The sequence below is a fragment of the Oryzias latipes genome, chromosome 22 (genome assembly GCF_053564925.1).
Source record: "Oryzias latipes strain Hd-rR chromosome 22, Olatipes_Hd-rR_3.1".
In the NCBI taxonomy this organism is placed as follows: Eukaryota; Metazoa; Chordata; class Actinopteri; order Beloniformes; family Adrianichthyidae; genus Oryzias; species Oryzias latipes.
Genome location: NC_136258.1, coordinates 23,457,796 through 23,480,229, shown reverse-complemented (window position 1 = coordinate 23,480,229; position 22,434 = coordinate 23,457,796). Strand labels below are relative to the sequence as shown.

General features: G+C 39.0%; 1 protein-coding gene across 1 annotated transcript in view; it reads right to left on the bottom strand.

The window, feature by feature from the left end:
* Positions 1-22,434, bottom strand: part of spred1 (sprouty related EVH1 domain containing 1) — a 34,136-nt gene that overhangs the window by 6,465 nt on the left and 5,237 nt on the right. Inside the window, exons 2-4 of the mRNA XM_023951392.2 lie at positions 11,139-11,400; positions 8,151-8,319; positions 4,901-4,947 (exon numbers count right to left, since the gene is read on the bottom strand). Of these exons, the coding sequence (XP_023807160.1) occupies positions 4,901-4,947; positions 8,151-8,319; positions 11,139-11,400 (478 nt within the window). The remainder of the gene's footprint in view (positions 1-4,900; positions 4,948-8,150; positions 8,320-11,138; positions 11,401-22,434) is intronic.

Below are 22,434 nucleotides of genomic sequence, written 5' to 3'. Positions count from 1 at the left end.
TGACTCCCCCCCCCTTATTTTTTTTCCCTCTTTTTCTCCTCCAACTGCCCCCCCCCCAGCTCGTCTCCCTAGACTGCTAACACATGGTACGTGCATGTGTGATTTTTGCTCTTTCTTTGGCTTTGACATAACCAAGCGGTGTAACACACGTCCAGCGTGTCTGCAAGGGAATGTGAGGAAAGGGAGAGAGCAAAGAGAAAGAACAGAACAGGAAAAAATGAGATTGTGTTGTATTCTTGTGTGTGTCTGTGTTTGAGAGCCAGAGAAAGAGGAACACAGAGAGCACCAGAGGCCATGAGTCTGCAGAGGGAATGTCATAAACCAGCTCCAGCTGGAGAAATGCAGCTCAGAACTTAAAAGCCAGATGACAGCTGTGTGCGTGTGTGTGTGTGTGTGTGTGTGAGTGTGTGTGAAAGAAAGAGGGAAAAAAGAGAGGGGTGGAGAGGTAGGGGGCGAAATGGGAAACAGATTTGGGCTTCCTTTTAAAGCGCTTGCCTAAGCCCAGCCATTCAAAGGCATGCGTGGGGCCAATCTGGAGCTGATCTGACCCTGGAGATGTGGCTGGGTGAGGGAATACAGGAAGGGGGGCTGAAAGCCAGAGGCAACCTGGCTCCACACCAACATCAGAAGTACATGCACTTCCGCCCTTAAAGGTACAGAGGTTCAGGACGGGGAAGGCTGAGGTCAGGCCACATGCAAAAACTCTTACTGAGAGCGCAAGCTTTGGTTTTAAAGGCATCATTCAAAGGAAAGTTGAAGTGATATTTAAAAGTCAATACTCCAACTCGGACCAGAACCACGTCTTAGCCGCAGAAACAGACACGCCAAAGTTAGGAGAGTACAGACTCGATTGTTTCGATGCACAAAAACTACCATATAAGTCACTTTTTTTTAGCATAGTTTGGTCGGAGGTGGGGTTCTACTCAGGTGCAATCTATTTGTGACTTTTAAAAAAGAAATAGCAACAACCACTAGAGGGCACTGTAGATGTGTATCGGTATTTGTAACAGACGGCAACGAAGCGCCGCTCAGTCTTACGCCGTATTCAGCAGAATTGTTCCAAAACGACTCAAAGGTTCCTCCTATGTTTCATGAAGCTAAATAAGCATCAATGTGTAACGGTAGTGAAGCGTGTACATATATTCAGTATGTTGTTGTGATGTATTCTGTTATTAGTATTTGTCTTTCAAGATAAAAGGTTCCCGTATTTTGTTAAATACATTTCTCGCCAAAGTGCAATTTGTACTCCAGTCCCATTTAAATAGGTTTTCTTTTTTATAATGCATTTTTAGGCCGCTGCGACTTTTACTCCAGAGCTACTGGTAGTCTGAAAAATACAGTACTCCAGGGGGTAGAATCTCTCTAAGATGAGCACAAACAGCACCAAACAACAACACAACAAACAAAAACTCTCCCTAACATTAGCATTATGTAGTCATCACAACTTCAAGTAAAAGACGAACCACAATTAATTTTCTAGCAAAACAAACCTGACGTAAGCTGAAAGGACTTTTAAAGAACCACTCCGATATAAATCTTGTGTCTTTAACATGTTCTTGTGGCCTTTTTCAGATGACGGAGGACATATTTTAAGATAATTTAGATTAAAAATGGAATTGTTGTGAATCAGGAGCAGAGGGAAAAAGATGCTGTGTTTGTTACGCTGGATGAGCCAAAAGCTCCCTGCTCCGCTACATGTTGATGTTTGCACTTGCAGATGACTAGATTAATCGTAACGATTACAATTTTCAAAAACCATAAGGGACTTTTAACCTAGTTTCTGTTTGTGAAACCATACTGTAAAGGTCAACTGACCAGTAAACAGTGCTTGCAGAAAACCGATGGGACAAAGCTTCCTGCCAGTTCTAAATTAGATGTGGACGTCTTCCTGTGGCATAAGGAAAGGAAAAAGACAACAAAGTTGACTTTGTTCTGGTGGAAGGTGGTACGGCGTGACTCCTGGCAGGGGGTCATCACGGCTGAGGACGGTGTTGTGAAACAACTTTAGAATTGAAACGTGTTGCGTTTGCACACAGTGTGTTGAGTCAGTTTGAAGTGAGGAGAAGAATGTGGTAAGTTTGTGAAGGGCACACATGTGGTTGCTCAGCCTCAGTGGGCAGGATGTGGGTGGAGGAGACCAGGAGACCATCATCACTGCACACACATGCGTGAATGTGCCTCATTATACACGGACTGGTTAACTGGTTTGAAAAAGATACCTGAGGCCAGAAAAATGAGCAGAGTGTCCATCATTAATGAAAGACATACTCTTGCTTGCAGACAAACCCTGATAAAGTACACTATTCGGCTTCACAGGAACCGTTAATATAACTAGTTACTGTCTGGTGGTGTTTGCAGCTCCTTGCAGCACTTGCCACTGGTTCACTTCTCCTTCCCTGTAGCCAAAGCCTCCTGACCGCAACATTCGGATGCCAAATCACCATGGTGACACCCTCAGTGGCTCACTGAACCCCGTGAACACCCCCTTCTTCCACTCTCTAAATGCATCCCCCCTGCTGCCTAGCAACAGTGGTGCCAATGAGTTTCCTGTATGTTCAGCTTGATTCTTTAAAGAGGAACTTTGCCACGAGAACAAGAACGTAGCTCTCCCTCCTGTTCTGGTGTTCCAAAGCACATGATGGAGAATGTGAGGTGAAAGGATGTGGCAAAAACTAATTCTGTTTCTGAACTAACCCAAGGATACTGTAAAGTAGTTTAGAAGAGCTCTAGGGTTGCTTTTGGTTAGCAAACCAGCTAAACATGCTATTTTTATAACATTGTTTTCGTTGTCTTACTTCTGTAGTAGAACATAAAGGAATATTTACAAATAAAACCATGCTGAAAAATAAAATTTAAGAGTCACATCTAAAACAGTGTTATTATCCAGAAAATATCGTTCAAAAGTTGAAGGATTTTGTACAACGCAGTGGTTCCAAAAACTTCTTGTTAATACAAATTTTTTTAAGAACTGCTTCTCACGTCTGTGATAAGGTCTCACCGTCTTAACAACCCAAAGTAGAACAGATGACCGACTTTTCTGTGACAGGCGTGATAACTTAGACAAATGATAAAGGGCGTGTTCACACAAGCCTTTTTCTTTGCTTAAGAAAACAGAGCATTCATTACAACTCATACCTACAGACTATCCTGCCACATGACAGGTGCTAAGCACTGCAATGATGTCAGTGTACACAGTTGTGCAAAACTGAAATATAATGTAATCCAGGAACGGTAAGTTGTTCACAAACATTTGATGAAATCTAAAATGTAGAAAGCCACCTAAAGATAAGGATTACACACTGTGGGACAAAAAAAGAAAATCAGCAAGTTGTCCCACTTAAAGTCTGCATTGTTGATCATAGGTGCACTTCAACTGTTGGAGACGGAATGTAAAAAAAAGAATCCAGGAAATCAAATGGTTTGATTTTTAATGAATTTATTTGTATAATGGGTCAGCAAACAAGCAAGACATCTGCCCCTCACTGAAGTTCTTCTATCCTCCACTTGTTACCTAAAGTAATGTCACTTGTTTGAACTGGTTATCTGTATAAAAGACGCCTGACCACGCCCTTAAACAGTCAGACTGCAACCTGTCCACCATGACCGAGACCAAAGAGATGTGAAAGGACACGTGCGATGAGATTGTACAACTGGACAAGACTGGGATGAACTAATCTACAATAATCAAGCAGCTTTGTGAGAAGAGATAAACTGTTGGAGCAATTATTAGAAAATATGAAGAAATGCAAGATAACTGACAACCTCCCTTCACCTGGGGCTCTATGCACGATCTCACTTGATGTGGAACAAATATACAAGGGAACTGGACAGTGGTCTGAAGAAAGCTGGGACCACAGTAAAAAAGGTTACTATAGTAACACAAAACTTCATCATGGATTCAAATCCTGCCTTGCTCCAAAGGTCCCTCTGCCAGCACATGTCCAGACTTGTCTAAAGTTTGTCAGACAACCTCTGGATGATCCAGAGGAGGATTTTGGAGACGGTCATGAGGCCAAATGAGACCAAAAAGGAACTCTTTGGTGTAAACGCAAACCGTGTTTGAAGGGGGAAGAATGCTGAGTTGCATCTCAAGAACAGCAGATCTACTGTGAAGCACAGAGATGGAGACATCATGGTTTGGGGCTGCTTTTCTGTAAAGGGGACAGGATGACTGATCCATATCAATGAAAGGATGAATGTGGCCACGTTTGAGATTTTGGTCAAAAACCTTCTTTCATCAGTAAGAGCACTAAGGGTTGAAATGTGGCTGGATCTTTCTGCATGACATTGATCCCAAACACATTGCCTGGGAAGGAATGGCTAAGTAAAAAAAAGCATTTCAAGGTTGGTGAGTGGCCTAACCAATATCTGGACCTCAAGCTAACAGAGAACCTGAGGAGAGAGTCTGTGTTGCCCAGCAACAGTCCTAAAACATCACAGCTCTTGAGAATCTGCATGGAAGATTGGACCAAAATACAGGCAACTGTATGTAAATCTAAAGCAGTCTTAAGGTTATCAGTTATCTAAAAAAATGTGTTGATGTCAATAAACTTTTTTTTTATCCCTGTTTTGTCACATTTAAAGACATGAACAAAGCTTAACAGCATAGAGAACAGACCAACTTCACACTACATCTACAAAACTGGACCAAGAAGGGATCAAACTGGTTTAAATCATCATGTAGTGACAAAAGGTTCCTGCTCATTTTTACATCAGGCAATAATACACAAAAAAGTGCCAAGCTCATCCCACTTGTCTCTTTGACTATCAAACTTTTGTAACCTGATTCAGCCTCTTCACTAAAGGACACACTTTCAACTGTTTCTTTGTCATCTATGTGGTAGTTTTTGTCTTTTGTTTGACATGTTGTCTACAAAGTCAAGACTCTGAACCTACTTACCGGTAGTACATCCTCAGGAGTATCTCCTTCCCCAAATGGACGACAGCCTTAAAGAAACAAGATGAGAGAGAATTACTTCAGCATTTTACTGGTTTAAATCAAACCAATAAACTCAGTTTGATGCGTTACTAAACCTTTGTTTTGATTTAAATATCGAGTCTTTCTTCCATTACATAAAACAATTTAAATGAATGAAATCTGTGTTTTGATTTTTCTTTAAAGCTATTTCTTGTATTTTTCAGACAAAGTCTGTTTTTGTTAGTTTGAAATTAAAAAAAATCAGAAATGTATTATGGAAGCTTTTGTTAAAATGGTTAATTTGTTAGCTTTTTGAGAAATGTTCGTAAAATTGGTATTGGAATAAAAATTTGAACAAGTGATATTTACTTCATTCATAAATTAAATTTTATTAAAAAAAATCAGCAACACCCCTGTTCTTTTTTTAAAACTGGATTTTGTAAGAAAAACAAAAAAACTAAATAAATATCTGTAGCAAAACCCAATAATCTCAACTTTGCAATAAATCAAATGAATGTATTTCATACTTTATACTACATACCTAAGAAAAATTATATTAGAAACAATATAATTCTGCTTAATGTGTTACTAATTTAATCTGATTTTAGCTAGGTCACAGCAGATCAAGACTTCTGCTTTCCTATATCTGTAATCTAAAAGGGAATCGAAAGCTGCTAAGTGTTGGTGTGGCCTAAAGAAGTTCATAATAACATGTAAAGCTAGAACCATTTGACCTCAACATTGAAAAATGTATGGGCTACTCTAAAAAGATGTCATCTTGCTGATGGTGCAGTCCAAAGCTTTTATTTTAAATAATACAGTTTCTATGGTTTTGATTGGTAGACTATTTACTGGCTAATGTAGCAGCTTTTTATTATTTCATGTTTAAAGCAGGCATGTATTATGGACAAATGCACTGCAAAAACGCAATCCTAGAATAAAAAGACCACCATTTCTAGAAAGAAATTCTTATAGTGTCTTGCATGAAAAATAATTTTACCAAGAAAGATTAGCAAAACAATCTTAGTTTGAGAAAACAAATTTTAGGCACTAGAATCTTTTCTGAAAATTAGAACCTGGTCAGACCATTTTTCTTACCCAATTGGGAGATTTTTTTGCTTATTTGAAGAAGATCTGTAAATGGTGTAAGAATTCTTGACTTATTTCTAAGAGGCCTGTATTTGCAGTGGGATTTGGCTCCAAGAAGAGCAGATATCAGCCAATACCATCACAAATATTAGTTTTTAGTTGAGGTACACAGTGTTGGTTTTTTTCTAATATGTCATTTTTTTCAAAACATGTTGGATACAATCAACAACCAAGTCCAAGCAACCTCTAAAAAAAAAGACCAAAAACCTTTCCAGCGAACAAGCACTTTGCAGAACTTGTCAAATTGCATTAAAGGCATCAGGCCAATCGTCGTTTTCTTAGACTTTGGTTAAATAATAACATAGACATCATTGAAGGGATGGCTGTTGTGATCGGTCTCAGTTTGTTTTTTCCTTGCTGTCACAGTGAAGACCAAAGATGAACAGGGCTTGTGGTAAACAGTCTGTTCCTCAGTCTGTACATAAGTCGCTCAGAAAGGTGTTTGTGTAGGCATTTCTCCAGTACTGAGCAAAAGAGGCCTCCTGCAGCACGACTTAAAAAGTGATGGGCCACGAAGCTGCCTGAGCCATGTGCCCGCCGTTGCCATGACAACAGAGGACTGCAAGACTGATGCACACACGTGCTAACGCACGCACGCACGCGCAAGCAAAAACATATTCTCCCTACACACACACACACACATTCATAAAGCTGTACAGCAGCACAGCAATGCAACCAGAATACAGAAATTCTCGCCTGCCTTTGCTGATGAAAGGCATTCACAGCACCAACAGAAGACAGGCGAAAGAGTAAAAAAAAGAACGACAGCAGGGGCAGCGAGGAATGGGAGAGACAAGTGTGGGAGCTTGGGAGTCAAAACCTATCATCCACTGCTGCGGATTATAATCACAGGAAAATTTGGAAGCATTTTAAAGCGTGTCAAAATCGGTGTTAGGAAGAATATGTATGATATACTGTACTTATTCCACATGAAAGAGACATTCTGATTTTTATTTTTGTTTACTGAATAGTGAAGTCTCAAATACTCCTTTTTTATTCTGTTGTGAAAAAAACGTGATTGTGAACTTAAGTTGATGATTAATCGTCTGGCTGAACCACTAAAAATGTCCAGCCAGGTTCCTCCCTTCACCCTATCAATATGAAGAATGACTGTTCATACAGAACACTTGTAACCAAGTTGTTGCAGAAATCTTCCTTCTTCTAGTCTGTGTCAAATTGACCAGAAACACCGTTTATAAAAAAAAAAAAAAAAACTTTCTCCAAGATTGTGTTTGCCCAGGAAGTTCAAATCTTAGATAAATGCTTGCTAGCAAGAACCAACTGATGGCCATCAGTGATAGGCCTTTCTTTTTTGTTCTGTTGTTCTTCCTCTGTGCTACCCAGGATTTTAAGATCTGGAGAGCAATAAACATTATAGCTCTGCAGCCAGCCAGAAAGCTCACCTCTTGTGCAACATGGAGCTTGGCGGCAGATTTCAGAGCTGCCAGCTTCCTGGCTAAATGGATGACTTTACAACCACGGGTTCTATTTGTTTATCAGAATCCAAGGCTTACAGTTTGACTCAATGTATAAACACAGCACACGACACCTCCATATCCAGTTCTCACATGTACCTGAGTCTGACTGACGGACGGGGGGGGGGGGAGGAGCCGGGTCAGGTTTCTTTTACCTGAAGCTTGGTCGTATCTCAACCCCCTCCCCTCTAACCACCATAACTTACCTCCCTTCACTGTGCGATCCACTCCTATATCTCTTATATCTGCCACAACAAAGTGTTGAACAGCCAGTCTGTACAGGAAGTAGCAAAAAATGTCTGGGCAGCTGGGGCTGATAAGATAACACAGGAGTGGTCACGATTGGGTTCAATGAGCAGGTAGCAGTGGTGATGGAGTCAACAATGCTCATAGAAGCTAGGTCAGCCATTACACAGCAAAGATAAACAAACCCAAATTACTGGCAGTAAATGCTCACCATTCATGACATATTCACTTTGTCAACTGAAAAGGCTGCTAGTGTATGTGCACCAACAATTGGAGGTCATACGAAGTATATCTTGCTATTTGCAGATTGAAGGAAAAGGCCAATAAATGCTTCATTTTGATGCAAATATTTAAATATTTACCTTGTTTGATGTCTTCGATGGCTCGGCGTATGCCTCGGTCAAAGGCGCGGGCGTCAGCAGGGCTCTGGAACGTCAGACCAAATTTCTTGTCATTGATCCTCCAGTGGTGGAAGATAGGGTTGACCTTGTTGTATACCAGATCTCTCTGCAGAACACACTCCAGGACCACCTGAAAGTAAACAAGAGGGACTCTAGTTCACAAAGCAGGAAGCTGGATTTGAATCTCTAAACTTTACATGTGGGTTGACACTAAACGTTACACAGGAACACATTTAATTCTCCATCCTGCTTGGTTTCATCTGGTCTTTTCAATTTTCCTTTAATGCCACATGAAAAAAGCAACAAAAAAAGAGTATCGAACAAGATTTCCACATCTAGAATTAAATATGTACCTCCAGATCTATCACCGAAAACTGAGCTTAAACCCTTTAATTTGTCTAAGATTTTTTGGATAATTTGTAAAACACATTCTTAATGGCAGGGTTCTGATTACAGATGATGTTAAAATTGAAGAGCAAGGCAGCAGGGGGGTGGGAGTGTGTGGGTAAGTTTCGAAGCCAGGAAGTCTATGAGCAGTGCAGAGAGAGGCTAAGTTTCTAAAGCCTATTATTAATCAGGGCTACTGAGCTGCCTCCTGGACTTCTCCTAGGCGGATTAAATGAAATGAGACGGCCATTAAAATCTGTGAGGTTTTAACTGACGTAAAAAAAGAGGTGGCTTAACAGGGTGTGAATGTGTCAGCATGTGCAAATGGATTGACATGAGACAATATGTAAGCATCGGAATTATTAAGACAAAAGGCTTAAACGAAAGCGTTCCGAAAGGAAACTATTCACGATGACAATAGACGACGGCAGAAAAATGGCAACGATCCATTTCAGGTTTGTGCAACTAATAGTTTAAGAGGCTGATGATAGAACGAAATGTGTCAGAGGAGGAGTGTACCCGTTTTCTATACACGTCACTCATCGGTGTGAGTTGTTCTGGAATCTCAGTGCTTGTGTGTTTGTAACTCACAGCTTTCATCTCCGTGCAGCGATTGCAGAATGTAAGGACCAATAAAAGAGGCCAAGGTAATGCCTATGCTCCTGGAGCTTGTAGGTGAGGTGAGGGAAGACAGCAGGAATGTTTGGAAGAGGATGGGGTGGCAATGAATGGGGGAGGAGGGCTCCACAGTGCCTCTGGGAGTGACTGTCAAGGCGAGACTGAATGGAGCCAAAGCAGGAAAGGTGAGCATGCAACAAGGCCTGACGGAGGAGGAAGTATCACAGTTGCATGGCAGGATGACACTTAACACCACATTCCACAATGTGCCCAAAGAAAAGAAGAGAAGACGAGCCACCTTTCAAGAAAGAGAGACAGAAAGGGAACACGGACAGGATATGTTAGAAGAGAAGAGGGACAAAGACGGAGGGATGTGAGACATGCAGGAGATAGCAAAGACATTGTGTGACTGCAAAAACTGGGAACGGAGGGAATCCCTTTCACTGCTCGTCCACAAACACACAATGGATATTATGTCTGTACAAATACACATACACAGAGTCTACACGTATACATGTCATTTTGTTTATTCACAAATGATGTTACAATAATACATTTATTATCGTATTACTAAACACCACACTGACAAAAAAATTGACAAAGGAGAGACATTTAAATAGCATAGTAAAAAAACTTAGCGTGAGATTTGACATAATTGAAGAGCCGGTGCGTTAACTAATCACCAGCCAGTTATAGCTGTACTTTTCACAGAGCTAGAGAATCAGAGTAAGAGGAAAAGGGGGGGGGGGGGGGGGCAGGAGGAGACTGATTGGTGGCTATATGGAGAGCCAGCTGAGTCATCACCAGCACAGTCTGTGCCGCATCACTGCGCTTATAGACAGAACCCCTCCACCTCTCTCGTCATCTTCTGTCTCCCATCTCATTGGATCCTCCCCTATTTCCTCTCCCCTACTCCATTCTCAAGCCCTCTCTATCTTCTGCATCCCCATCACATCATTCCAATATAGCTACACATGTCCTCACTGTATTTTTATGTGTGTATATACGGTATACATACAAGTTTGTTGTACACTGAGCATAATCACACTAAATAGCCTTCAGGTGTTTCCTTTCCCTTCTTTTGGCATTTCAAATTTGAAGACCAAAGGTATATCTCTTTAAAAATTATTACTGTTTTCTTCACTGTGTGATTAATGGAAACACAATAGGTGGATTCTGACAGACACACACATGTTTTAGTGTGTCCTCTAGCAGTCATTGACAGAAATGCTTTTCTATGAACCACAGTTTTCCATTCACACCTTTTCCTTTGCTACTAACACATACAAATATAAACACATGGAGTGAATTGAAATAAAAAAAATGCTACTTATGATGTTTTAAAGAAAAACTTATCTGTTTTAGGATGTAACCATTTCTTTTTACCTATGAGGCCCTCTTTATGTATTCATCAAATCCCACTTACATCCTCCGACCTTATAGACAAAATTACTTTCTAACAGATGACTCCTATCTGCATTTGTTTTTTAACTCCAGGATTTAAAGTTTCTTTTATAGTAACATAATCTAAAAGAATAATCATTGATATTTTTAAAAAAATAACAGTCTTCAACCAACAGGACAAAGGCAAAGTTACTGATCCAAGCAACAGCCTTACAAGGGAAGGAGGATGAATGTAAAGTGGTGGGGAAATGGTGGTGTTTTATTTGAATTCTTTTATACTTCATCCTTAGCTTTGTTTCCTGATCTTTGTTTCCCACATCCATCTACCCACATTCTTTTCTTGACTAATCCGCTCTTTTTCCTTCATGACGTCATGATGCGTCACACATTTATTTTCAGGAGGAAAAAAAAGGGAGGAGGAAGGCCAAAAACACTTCCTGTGTGTTTGAGAGAAAGATGGGAGTCTTGTATAGTGAGGTTTCATGCCATTTCTTGCTCATACAAATATTCGCAGAACATGCATGCTTAACATTTTCTTACCAGTTTGTCCTTGAGCCTTTCACCCTTGATGTGAAACTCCACAGCAGTGGGACTTGGACTAGGGCTCGGACTCGGACTAGGACTGGAGCTACACGGGCTTAGGTTGCTGCCACTCTCACCGCTGTGAATGCTGCCATTGTCCTCTGCACGGCTAACCTTGTAGACAGTGACACAGCTGAGGCCTCCACCTCCCAAAGGAAGCCACCCACCACTGGAGTCATCCCGAGTCATGACCACTGCTCTCACGCGCGCGTAACTGTCACTATATGGGAAAGAGGGGAGAAGATAAGAGGAAAAATGGGGTTAGTTTCCAGAATGAAGAACAGCCAGCATATGTTGAGATTTCTGTCAGGAATCTTTTCTTTGATTTGATCATTTAGACCACAAAACTGTAATCACAAATAAACAACCTACATGAACCATCAGCCCACATACTGCAGCTGAATCAAGCACAACAGAGCCTTCCCAAAACACAATTTTTGGCATTTCAAAGCCCCATGGAGAACTTCCCGTACAAATGCGAAAGTCTCAATCATAACACAAATACTGGATTTTCTATATTAATTATCATAAAAGCAAATTAAGAAAACAAAATTCTAATCTAAACCTCCAAACATAACAGGCAGTTTTGTGATTTTAATATAGGAAACTGTCACTTTAGTAAAGCACAAATTACCTGTACATTCAAATGGGAGATAGAAAAACTATTTCTAGTTTAAAAAGATTCTGCAATGTAAGAAAATGTTCCTTTTTACCTTTTAAACATTTACAAAAGACTTAAACTACTTGCCAAAACATTTAAAAGGCACAACAGCTTCTGATTAAAACTGGTGAGTACTGATTTTCAAATATAATTTGTCCCTTGTATGCATCAGATCAACTGACAGGATATTAACTGTCTAAAACCGAGTATATTAACCCCAGCCAGAGGGTACTGACCATGTGGTCAAGTTCAGGTTTTGGCCAGTGCTGATTTCCAGCTTTCCCTCTGAAGCGAGCTGTTTTAAACCAGATAGCACACGACTTGGTCTCCAGCTTGCTTTGACCTCTTTCCCACTATTACTGCTCCCTGTTGGTTCAGTGAGCTGTCGGTTATTTCTGATGCCCTGACTTCAGTAGATCTGAAGGTCACCAGGTAAGAAAATGGTAAGAAAATGTCAGATCTACTTCAACTGTTGCTTATTATTTGTTTTACTCTATCCCATTTCCTTAGTGATAGTATTTGAGCTTCCTACACAAGCTAGTCCACTCCAGCTGTAGTCTGTAGTTTTAATAGCAACGTTACCACAAGTTTTAGAAAGTCTGGTTTAGTTAAAAGCTTTTGGGGGGGGGGGGGGGGGGGGGGGCAAGGAATTCTAATTATTTGCTACCACCTTCAGAGTACACTAGAAGACAAAAATATGATATCATCATATTTCTAAAGGAGAAACTGTCAGTCCAAAAAATGTCAATTACTGATACAATAAAGGCATCATGGAATGCTTCATGTGGTAACAACTTAGGAAGCCTGGATACCGAGGACTTTGCCTAAATATTTTCAACTATTAGAAGAGTGGCACGTGTAATGTGTGTGAATTGTAAAATTTCTGTTTTTTATCCTCGTGTTTATTCTGTCACCCCTGACTTTCCTGTTGTGGCCCTGCTGCCGTGAAGTTGCTGCCCACACAACTGTCTTTTATATACTCTATCTTTCCGTGTTGATGTCCATCCATAAACACAGTATTTTTTTTTACCTCGTATTTGGTTTATTTGGTGGTCCTTTCCAACTTTACACAAACATGTGCAATCCACACATTATAAGACAATTATTTGTAACCGTCCATCCATTTTCTAAACCTGCTTTATTCGTGTTTGGGGTCACTTGGATGCTTGAGCCTTCCCAGCTACAGAAGGCCGAAGGCGGGGTACACCCTAGTCAGTTCCCCAGTCCATCATTGGGCTTGTTAAACCATCATTAGTTGTAATTTAAAAAGTGTAACTTGTGGGTCTGCAATGTGTCACTTCAGTTTTGGCTTGGACTCATTTAAGAGTATGTAAACCATTAACATAGGAACCAAGATGAAAATTGTCTTGTTTGGCCAACAGATCACACCAGCTGAGAAACAAAGGCTGAGTCATCATTGTCAGCAAACCAGGCATTACCTTTACACAGGCCTGTGTCATGTTGTGTGAAGAAAATCTCACAAATCGTTCTCCTTTCTCTTTTATGTATTCATTTGTGAAACTTTTTTTCCTCTAAGATGAAAAAAAAAGGTATGCCAGAAAGAAAACTTGTTTTAAGAAAACTAAGTACACATTAATTTTTATTTTTAAAGAAATGCAAGACTAGAACTTACAAACAAACAAAACTTTGTTGGAATTTTCAATGCTATAATTTTTTGCAATGTCATGTTGAGGTTACTGAGTTTGCCTTTTTATTTACTGAGATCTGGTGCCTTTATTTAACAGTCCGTGAGGGCAGAAAGGTGTGGGTGGACATGCAGTAAGGACTGACAGGTTGAGACTCAAACCTGCACTGACTGAAATAAGGACATTAGGCCTCAGTACATGTTACACCTCCCTAGTTACTTGTGCTAAAAGGTGCCCAGAGTTTTGAGCGTATCTGACAACCCAAAGTTGATTTTACACAGACTTAGCGTAAGGGCTTGCAAATTCTTTGTGATGAAAGGATAATAATCTATAGTCAAATCTGCGGAAGACACATAGGTCATTTTAAGATTTGCAGACATTCTTTAATTAAAAAAAAAAAAAAACAATAAAAAAAGTAATCAACATTTTTTTACTTTACAATCTGCACGGTATATTCACAACATGAAACCCCTTATCTCTGCTACAATGTTTAATGAATTGCAGTGTTGCAGAACAGAGCAACATTTCTGTCCACCTCTGTGTTCTATCATGAGGCTGAAATGGAGGCAAAACAAGCCTCAGGCAATCAGGCAAGCAAAAGTTGCAAAACAAGCCACTCTTCAATAAGGGGCCAGCTATCACTCAGCTTATTCCATGTTGCAAATTTTGCTTTGCAGCATTGTTCTGCCTATCTGGTTGGTGATAAGTAAACTACTAAAACAAGCAGCAATGTTTAAACAAGATTTTTTTTATTTCTTTTTTTTTTTTAACCAACATATGTGCAAAAGTTTCTGGCATGCAACAACATTTTAAATGCTTTTCCCCATTAAATGACAATCAAGACAATTTCACAGGATTCTGTTATCCAGGCCAACAGAGCAACTTGTATGTGGGTAACACATGGGTAAAATCAAAACCCAGGACGTGGAGGAATTTTCTAGCCACATCAGTGCAGTGGACAGATCCATCAAGGATGGCTGTTTATCATTCTTGGACTATTCTGTACATATTAAAGAATTCGGTAATCTGAACATTGAGGTGTGGAGGAAACCCACCAATATCTCATGTTTTGACTTCCATCACTCACTTGAACATAAGATAGAAGTAATTAGAACATTAAAGCACGGAGCAGAAACCATACCAACAAATTCAGAAAAAAGCCACAGCTGGGATATCCAGTGCCTGCTAGAATAAAACAGAGAACCAGTAACACCACTGATTACTAACATCCAAATCTAGTGCAGATAATTTTTTGTGTAATACCTGACACATTATATTTAAAAAAAAGCCATTTTCAAACACACAAAATAAATTGAAATTAAAACCTATCTAATGTCATAATTTAAAAAAAAAGTAAAGAACAGACCAAAAGTTTGGACACACCTTCCCATTCATTTGAATGAAGTATGTCCAAACTTTTGGTCTGTACTGTATATTCTAATGAGTCCCTGATTAGGGGGGGTTGTGGTGGGTATGGGGCTCTTTTAATGTTCGTGCTTGTTAAATTAATTTTCGTGCTTGTTTTTATATTATTTATGTGGTTTTGTTTTAATGTAAAGCACTTTCTGTTATGCTTTCATAGGAAAAATGCTTTATAAATAAAGTTTGAGTTGATTTGGTTTTGATTTGATCTGATGCTTCAAGCTGCTCAACTGTACTAAGAACCAACAAACTATTTCAAAAAATATAAATACAATGCAATACACTTCTCCACTCCATATTTACATTGATTTAACACTTAAGATGAATCCAATAAACATTATGTCACTAAATGATAACACAAGCTGTCTTCGTTTCGTTTTTTTCCCCCTTACCCTCAGCTTGTGTTAGGTGCTTCTCCGATTAGATAACAGTGCTTTGGGCACCGGAAATGACAAGGGTCAAGGTGTGCTGAAGGCAGCATTTTGCAAAAATGGCTGGTAACATATTAAAAGACAGAGGACAAACAAACCTTACTGAAAAATGTCCCAGATATTTTCAAATGTTATTTTTTTCCTTGAAATATGTTAAACTAATGAATACTTTACTGTAAAATTATTCTCAAGAAATGTCCAAATCTGTAGTTACTCAAGAAAACTGTGTAATAAAGGGAAAGTACAGTGAAAAGATTATCAAGTATAAGTTGTTCATTTAGAGAAAACATGTCTAAATTGCTGCTACTTTTCTTAGCAAACAAATTAAGATCAACCCTAGATCTCCTACCTTCCACACCCTTAGCAAATGTTGATACAATTTCTTAGTGTTTAGTTTAAAGCCAGAGACGAAATTTCTTTATCTTAATTTTTATTCTTTAAAAATGCAGTCAAACTATAATTTTTTTAATGGGATTATATTTTGGTTAAAACTGATATTAAGAACTTTGCCTTCAACAATGAAAATATAACTAGAATTGGGTTAACTGGTTTATTTACCACAGGTCTATTTGGTCAGAGCTTTTTTTCATTATGGACAATTTGGACAGGGCTAAGAAATCCCCTTAACTCTGGTCCAAACCAAACAAGAATGGAAACGGAATGGGCAGTCTGACAATTGCTGTTCAGTTCCTTGCAAGTGAATCTTTGCTCAACTTACTACAGTGTGAACCATTGATTGTATATGAGAACTGGACTGAGCGACCCTCTTGCGTTCCGAATAGGAAGTGCTTGCTGGTCCCAAAAAGCTGAAATCCCATAGAATTCTACTAAAAAATAAACAGCTATTATTACTCAGACACTATATTTGTTAGAATAACCACTCTTACTCTAATATCCTTTTTAACATGTTCTTGCTAATTCTTACTTCTTTCATATATTTTTGCTGACGCGCAAGTTATTCAAGTTTTAAACTCACCAAATCAGATGCCTCAAAAAAACATAGTTGGTGTCACGCTGCACGTTCAAAGTGTTTGATTCACAGGTTCCACTGTGGTCTTCTAACATGCTCACTCCTAACTGGAGAGAATGGTAGCCATAGAAACCTTGACTCAGACTGACTCGGACCAATCACTGCTTACTGACATCTGGGGTTGCATGAAAAATGAGGACTGAACTGTCACACTCGCTTGGTCCAGTTCTCTTATACAGTAAATGATGTGAACAAAGAAATGGAATATACAAATAACCAAAGAGTTAATGTAAGAAAATAAAAAAATAAAAAGTGACATAAGCCCTGTAAATTTTAAATAGTGAAAAAACAAAAAGCCTATAATTGCGATCTGAAATTTCCATTGTGTCAGGTCAGGCCATTGTTAAAATATTTTTTAAAAAAAATCTTAATCTGCCTTGCCTGGATAAACAAAATAAAATAAACAAATAAATTTAATACAAATAGTTTTGATGACTTACAGACACTATTTTGCCAACAGACCACGCCATAAAACCATCATACAGGAAAACAACCGAACACTATGCAACAAATAAATGGCATCAGTTATAGTACAGTAAAGCAATAAAAGTCAATAAAAGCAAATTAAGAGCTGATAAAATAGTTAATAAATAGTTCCGAGAAAAAAGGACAGATTAGGTATAATTACATTTGAATGAATATATCGATGCATCAAGCAAAAAAATATTTTTTTAAATAGGAAAGCAGTATAACTGCATAAGCTGCAGTAATATGAATCATAATTAACTTTAATCAATGAAATGTATAATTAAAGCAGGACTAAGAGGAGTTCTGAGTCGCTCAGTGGAGCACAGAGGCTAAATAGAATGACATAGGGAGTGACAATAGAAGATATCTCTTTAGGGGGAAAAAGGCATGGAGTATGCATGCAAGTATGCATGGAGCTATGAAGCAGGTCATGGTAATGCTTCTTAACTGTTCAATCTAGAATGTGTAAATAACTCAATGATCCCAACAGAAAATGTGCAATACAGTTAAAAATACAACACCAATATTTTCAAACAAACAAGTTTATGTTTTAGAGGTTTTTCCTGGCTATTCTCCAACTCATGCGATGATGAGCAGTTCTATGACTGCTGCCACCAGTTCTTTAGAACAAAGCATTTAAGACATGGCAGCCATTTAAAATGTCAGCACTGCAAAAGTATCAGTGTTTTATCTGCAATGGTTGGACAAAAGATTTAAACCATTTCCAGACCTTTTATTGGCTAAAAATAAGAAAACAGTTTTATAATAAATGCCTTCAATTCACTAATACAAAAATAATTTACAGTGTACTTGTGATTCATAATCTATAAGGTACTTAATTCAAGTCACACAATATATCCAATTAAATATAAAATAAATAAAGCCTTCTAAGTAACGTGTCAATGCAAAGTATTTTTAATAGACTTCCTGGTCATGCAATGAAGGTAGGTTAACATGAAATGGAAAACAAAGCTTTATTTGTGCTTAATAATAATAACATCACAAATTAAGGTTGATTCTGATTAGAGAACCTAAGAAAAATCTTAAACCTTGTCTTTTGAGATTTGCAGATAGATTAGCTGTTCGGTTTTTTAAAGATGCCATTACATAAAAAAAGTTCCACAGCTTTATAATCCGGTGTTTCTGATTATAAAATGCCATAAACTTCCCCTAATTCCTGTTTTGTTTTTGTGAGAGATCTAAAGAAAGTTGGCAAAAGGCAACAACTCAAAACCTAATGAGAAAACACACAAACTGTTCCCAATCTTCCTAAAGATTAAAAAAAATGTTGTTTTCAACAGAGCTCTAATAATACCTTTAAGTTTATGTTAAGCAAAGTACTAAGATCTAATTAGTACCTAAAATCAAATGTATTTTCCTACAGTTTCCCTTAGTCTTAAATGTAGACCTTACCAATTACATGAACGTAACTGATAAATAGGAAACTTTAACAACAACAGTCTCCCTATTGCAAACCAGAAAGATGCAGACAGCCTAAAACTGCAATGTCCCAGTATGTGAGAACTACAACCATGCTTGAAAGTTTTTAATTTAGAACTATACCAAGCAATGCAGAAGGGAACCTCTGTTGCTGGTACACCCTCCTTTGGGTCCAATAAAGGATGCGGGTGATGGGTGCAGAAGGGGCTGTCAGTCAGGCAGGGGTCCCTGGGGTGAACAGAAGGCAGGCGGTGGTGTCGCTCAGCCATGACCAGGGCACAATGACCAGGACCTGACCCTTCAGGCCTACCATCCCACAAACGCCAGAAATCCTGACAATCACAGGAAAGGGGTCTAGGCCCTGAGAGGAAGTCAAGTGGACTATGGATATGTAAATTTTCCTTCTCCAAAATAGTTGGTTGTGTCGGTGTATTTTCCAGAAACATCAACATGACCAGCCCTTCACCAACCAAAAAAGATTGTGTTAAATATCAATTCACAAATTTCTCTTAGAGTGAAAATTTGTTATCAGAGAAGATAACTCAGCACAACATGAACACAAAAGCACACAAACAAAACACACACATGAAGTTCAGAGTGAAATGGTGAAGACAAAGGCTGGCCTCCACGCCCCTCGCTGTGAGCACACAGTCAACTGGACACAATTGAGAGCGGAAGCAAATCAGCTGGCCCTGGCATGCAGGAGAGAGAGGTGGGGTGAGAAGAAAGAAAGAAAGAAGCCCCCAATTCCAAATTATTCCAAGTTATTCTGCTGGATGACTGACTTCATTTCCGATAGCGGCAGGCGAGGAGGACAGGGAGGGGGTGACAAAGCAGCACCAAGTGTGGGGAAAAGTTAGTCTGGAAGGGAACGAGGTAAAGAAAAGAGGAACAGTCAAAAAGCCTGCACTCTCAGAATCTAGCTACAAAAGTGTGTGTAAAGGTCTTTTTGAAAGATCTGCAGCAATATAGCAGACATATCAATAAAAAGGGTGTACTTTAACTCACGATATAACTTCTACCAAAGTTGTTGAAATTATTAATTTTAGAATGTACACAATTTTCAGACCTGCTCCTATGAAAATCAAGTCTTGTTGTTTTTAACATGTTTTTGTGGCATTTTTCTTTTGAAACGTGTGTTTCTGAGTATTTCTTTATTCAAATCATTTTAAATCAGGAGTAGACAAAAAAAAATCAGTTGGGAGAAGTTTGTAGCTGTGACGTAGGTGCTACAGTCAGCAGGACATAAGCTTCCTGCTCCGCTCCATTCCTATGGATCCGCTTACAGACAAATAGATCCACGTACGTCTTCGTTTTTCTAGCAGTATCTAGCTCAAATCTGTAAAGCCAGATAACTCCACTATTGTTTGCCATTATTGTTGCACCAGTAAAGTTGTGTTGGGGTTGTGAGGTAAGCTAGCATGTAAGCAGATTAATAATGGGAAATGGGGGCGGGCTTACTCCACGTCAAACAATTTCTAATGAACTACTGATGCTCTACAGATACTATGTCCTTGAAAATTACAGTTTCTTTTATTTTGGCTAAAAACTGCATAATCATCATTTTAAAAATAACTGGAAACGCTTTTAAAATAGATCAAAAGATGATTGTAGTGGGACTTTTAGTGTTTTGCAGTCATATGTAGAAGCTCACAAGAGATAAACCAATAAACTGAAGACAGAAGTGAATAATTTTGCACAGAGGACAATATGTTTCTGGATTTTGCATTGATGAATTGTTGATCTGAATTCATTAATGTTGTTAATTATAGCACCAACAAAGAAAATATTGTGCAGCAAAAATCCGTAGCAATTGTGCATTAACACAACAGACTGCAAAAATTGTGGGATGGTAACAACATAACCAGCTGACCAATTTTAGTTCTATCATTTGAACATGCGGACAGAAAATAGCATATTACACAATATCCTGTTAAAAGGAGCACATTCAGTGTGTTAAGAAATCTGTAAATCCATTCCCAGCTGTAAAAATGTGCTTAAGGTGGTGGATATGCAGTGAGAAAATATTTTTGTACTAGATGAATAATTGAAAAAATGCATTTTAAATATGAAAAAGAGACATATAAATATAAAAAAATAAAAGGTGGGATGTGAAGCCAGTTTCAAGAGCAGCTGCTGAAGCTATTATACTCAAGGTTTTTCAAATATTTTGAGTGACCATAAAAGTGGATTTTGTTTATTTGATTTATATAGACAACTAGCTGATCACACATTAGAGAAGAGAACAGAAGTGAAGCATGTGCACTACAGGCAGCCAAAGGCCTGAAGGCCTGTTGCTTCAGTGTGTGGTGGAGAAGGGGGATCCTGGAACAACCATTTCCTAAGTGGACAAAGTGGCCGTTTGTCTGCTGCTCCAGCCATGGCTCACTGGGTTTCCAGCAGGCCTCATGCTTTGCTCCTGTCTCTAACATGGGCTTTCCACCCAAACGGGGAATGAAGCAGAGGAGTGTAGCTATAAGAGGATAGGTTCTTCAAGAAAGACAAGAAGGGGGCTTGAGGAGAGCAGGAGGAAGGGGTGAAGAGAAAGGATGTAGCCTGAGCCTTGGTTTCGAGCCAAGTCACCCTCCCTTTCCTCCACTGTGTCTCCCCCTCCTTCCCAGCCCCTCCCTGGCTGTCTCTCCATATACAATGGCCGCTTCTCTGCTGAAATTTCACGTTATTGGATCCCGAGCCCGGAGTTTTGTCCTCCCACAATGTCCAGGCAGCAGAGCATGCTGCAGGGGAGACACACTCTGCAAGCTAAAAGCTGGAAAACCATTCCTCCTTTCATTAGCATTTGAAAAGGATAGAAAAGCCTCCCACCACCACAACCATCTCTTTTTCCATCAAGCCCTTTTTTTCTCCCAGTCTCTCCCTCATATCAAAACCAGAGGAAAGCTGTCAAGCTCAGTCAAACTACACTAAACCTCTTTAGCTTGTGGTAGTTCTAAGGGAGGGAAAAATCATTAAAATATCATTGAAAAAAATAAACACAAGCTACTTATCCCAATCCGATACTATAGATTATCCTCTGAAAGAAACGCAATCACCAGTAAAGTCAGGGGAACATGAACGATGGGATAGAAAGCTACTTTGTGTGTGATTTATTATAAAAATGTATAGCCATCTGCAAGTTGTCGTAAACAAAATAACATTTTAAATCAGTTAATACACAAAAAAAGGTCTATGTGCTATTTTTTTAGCGAGACTTCCCAAAGAGACAAAACATGTTTGTACATACTATAAAGAACCTAATTCTATATCCAGAAATGACGTGAATCTGAATACGATTTCAAACTACGAGTACGTAAAGACTTGAGGTCATAAGCCAACAAAGTGGTTCAAGTTTTGTTGATGTGAACATGCCTCACTGAGGCAATACATGCAATCTGGGTCTCAGCCATCGATTCCAGCAGTGAATCTAATCTAAATGGTGCAAACAAGAGGACCAATTAGGCACAGTTCAAATCCCCTAAATAACCAGAGGCAAACGCAAGGGCACAGACATACCCAAAACAAACACCAACATGGCCTATCACAGATGCAGTCCAAATTACAGCATAAATTCAAGAGCAAAATACTTTTTAAAAAGCACCGTCTGTCAGCCATTGACAAAACACTGATTATTAAGGGACAAAGAGAAACACCAAACCTGCAGCACAAGTCTGCTTACATCAATTGCTGTGAAAACTAATCTGTTAGCTATAGAAAGAGAAATTTGCCCTATCTCCTCTCAACACCTCAGGCTGCTGGTGAGTCATCTCCCTCACAAGAACATTCAGTTTAGCTACCAACTGACTCAGAAAGGAAAAAAAAAAACTATTCTCCCGCTGCACCACACAGCGAATATTAACTTCAAATATGCTACTGTGCTTCCTACAGAACAATTCTACTCAACATGATAGCAACGCTCCTTCGTACTGGATTTAGATAATTCAATATTAAATCCTTGAGGCTAAATTTAGAAAATGTACACAAAAAAGCAATACTTTCAGAAATGACCACTAAACTGACATTTTTGCCACGGATTTTTAAAACGGACTTCTTTATTGCATACAGAATTGTGCCTCCACTCCAAGAACCATCCATTCTAGATAGCATTGTGCTGTGCTCTATAAATCATGAGAGACTCATAAGTGCAGCAGAAAGAAAAGAA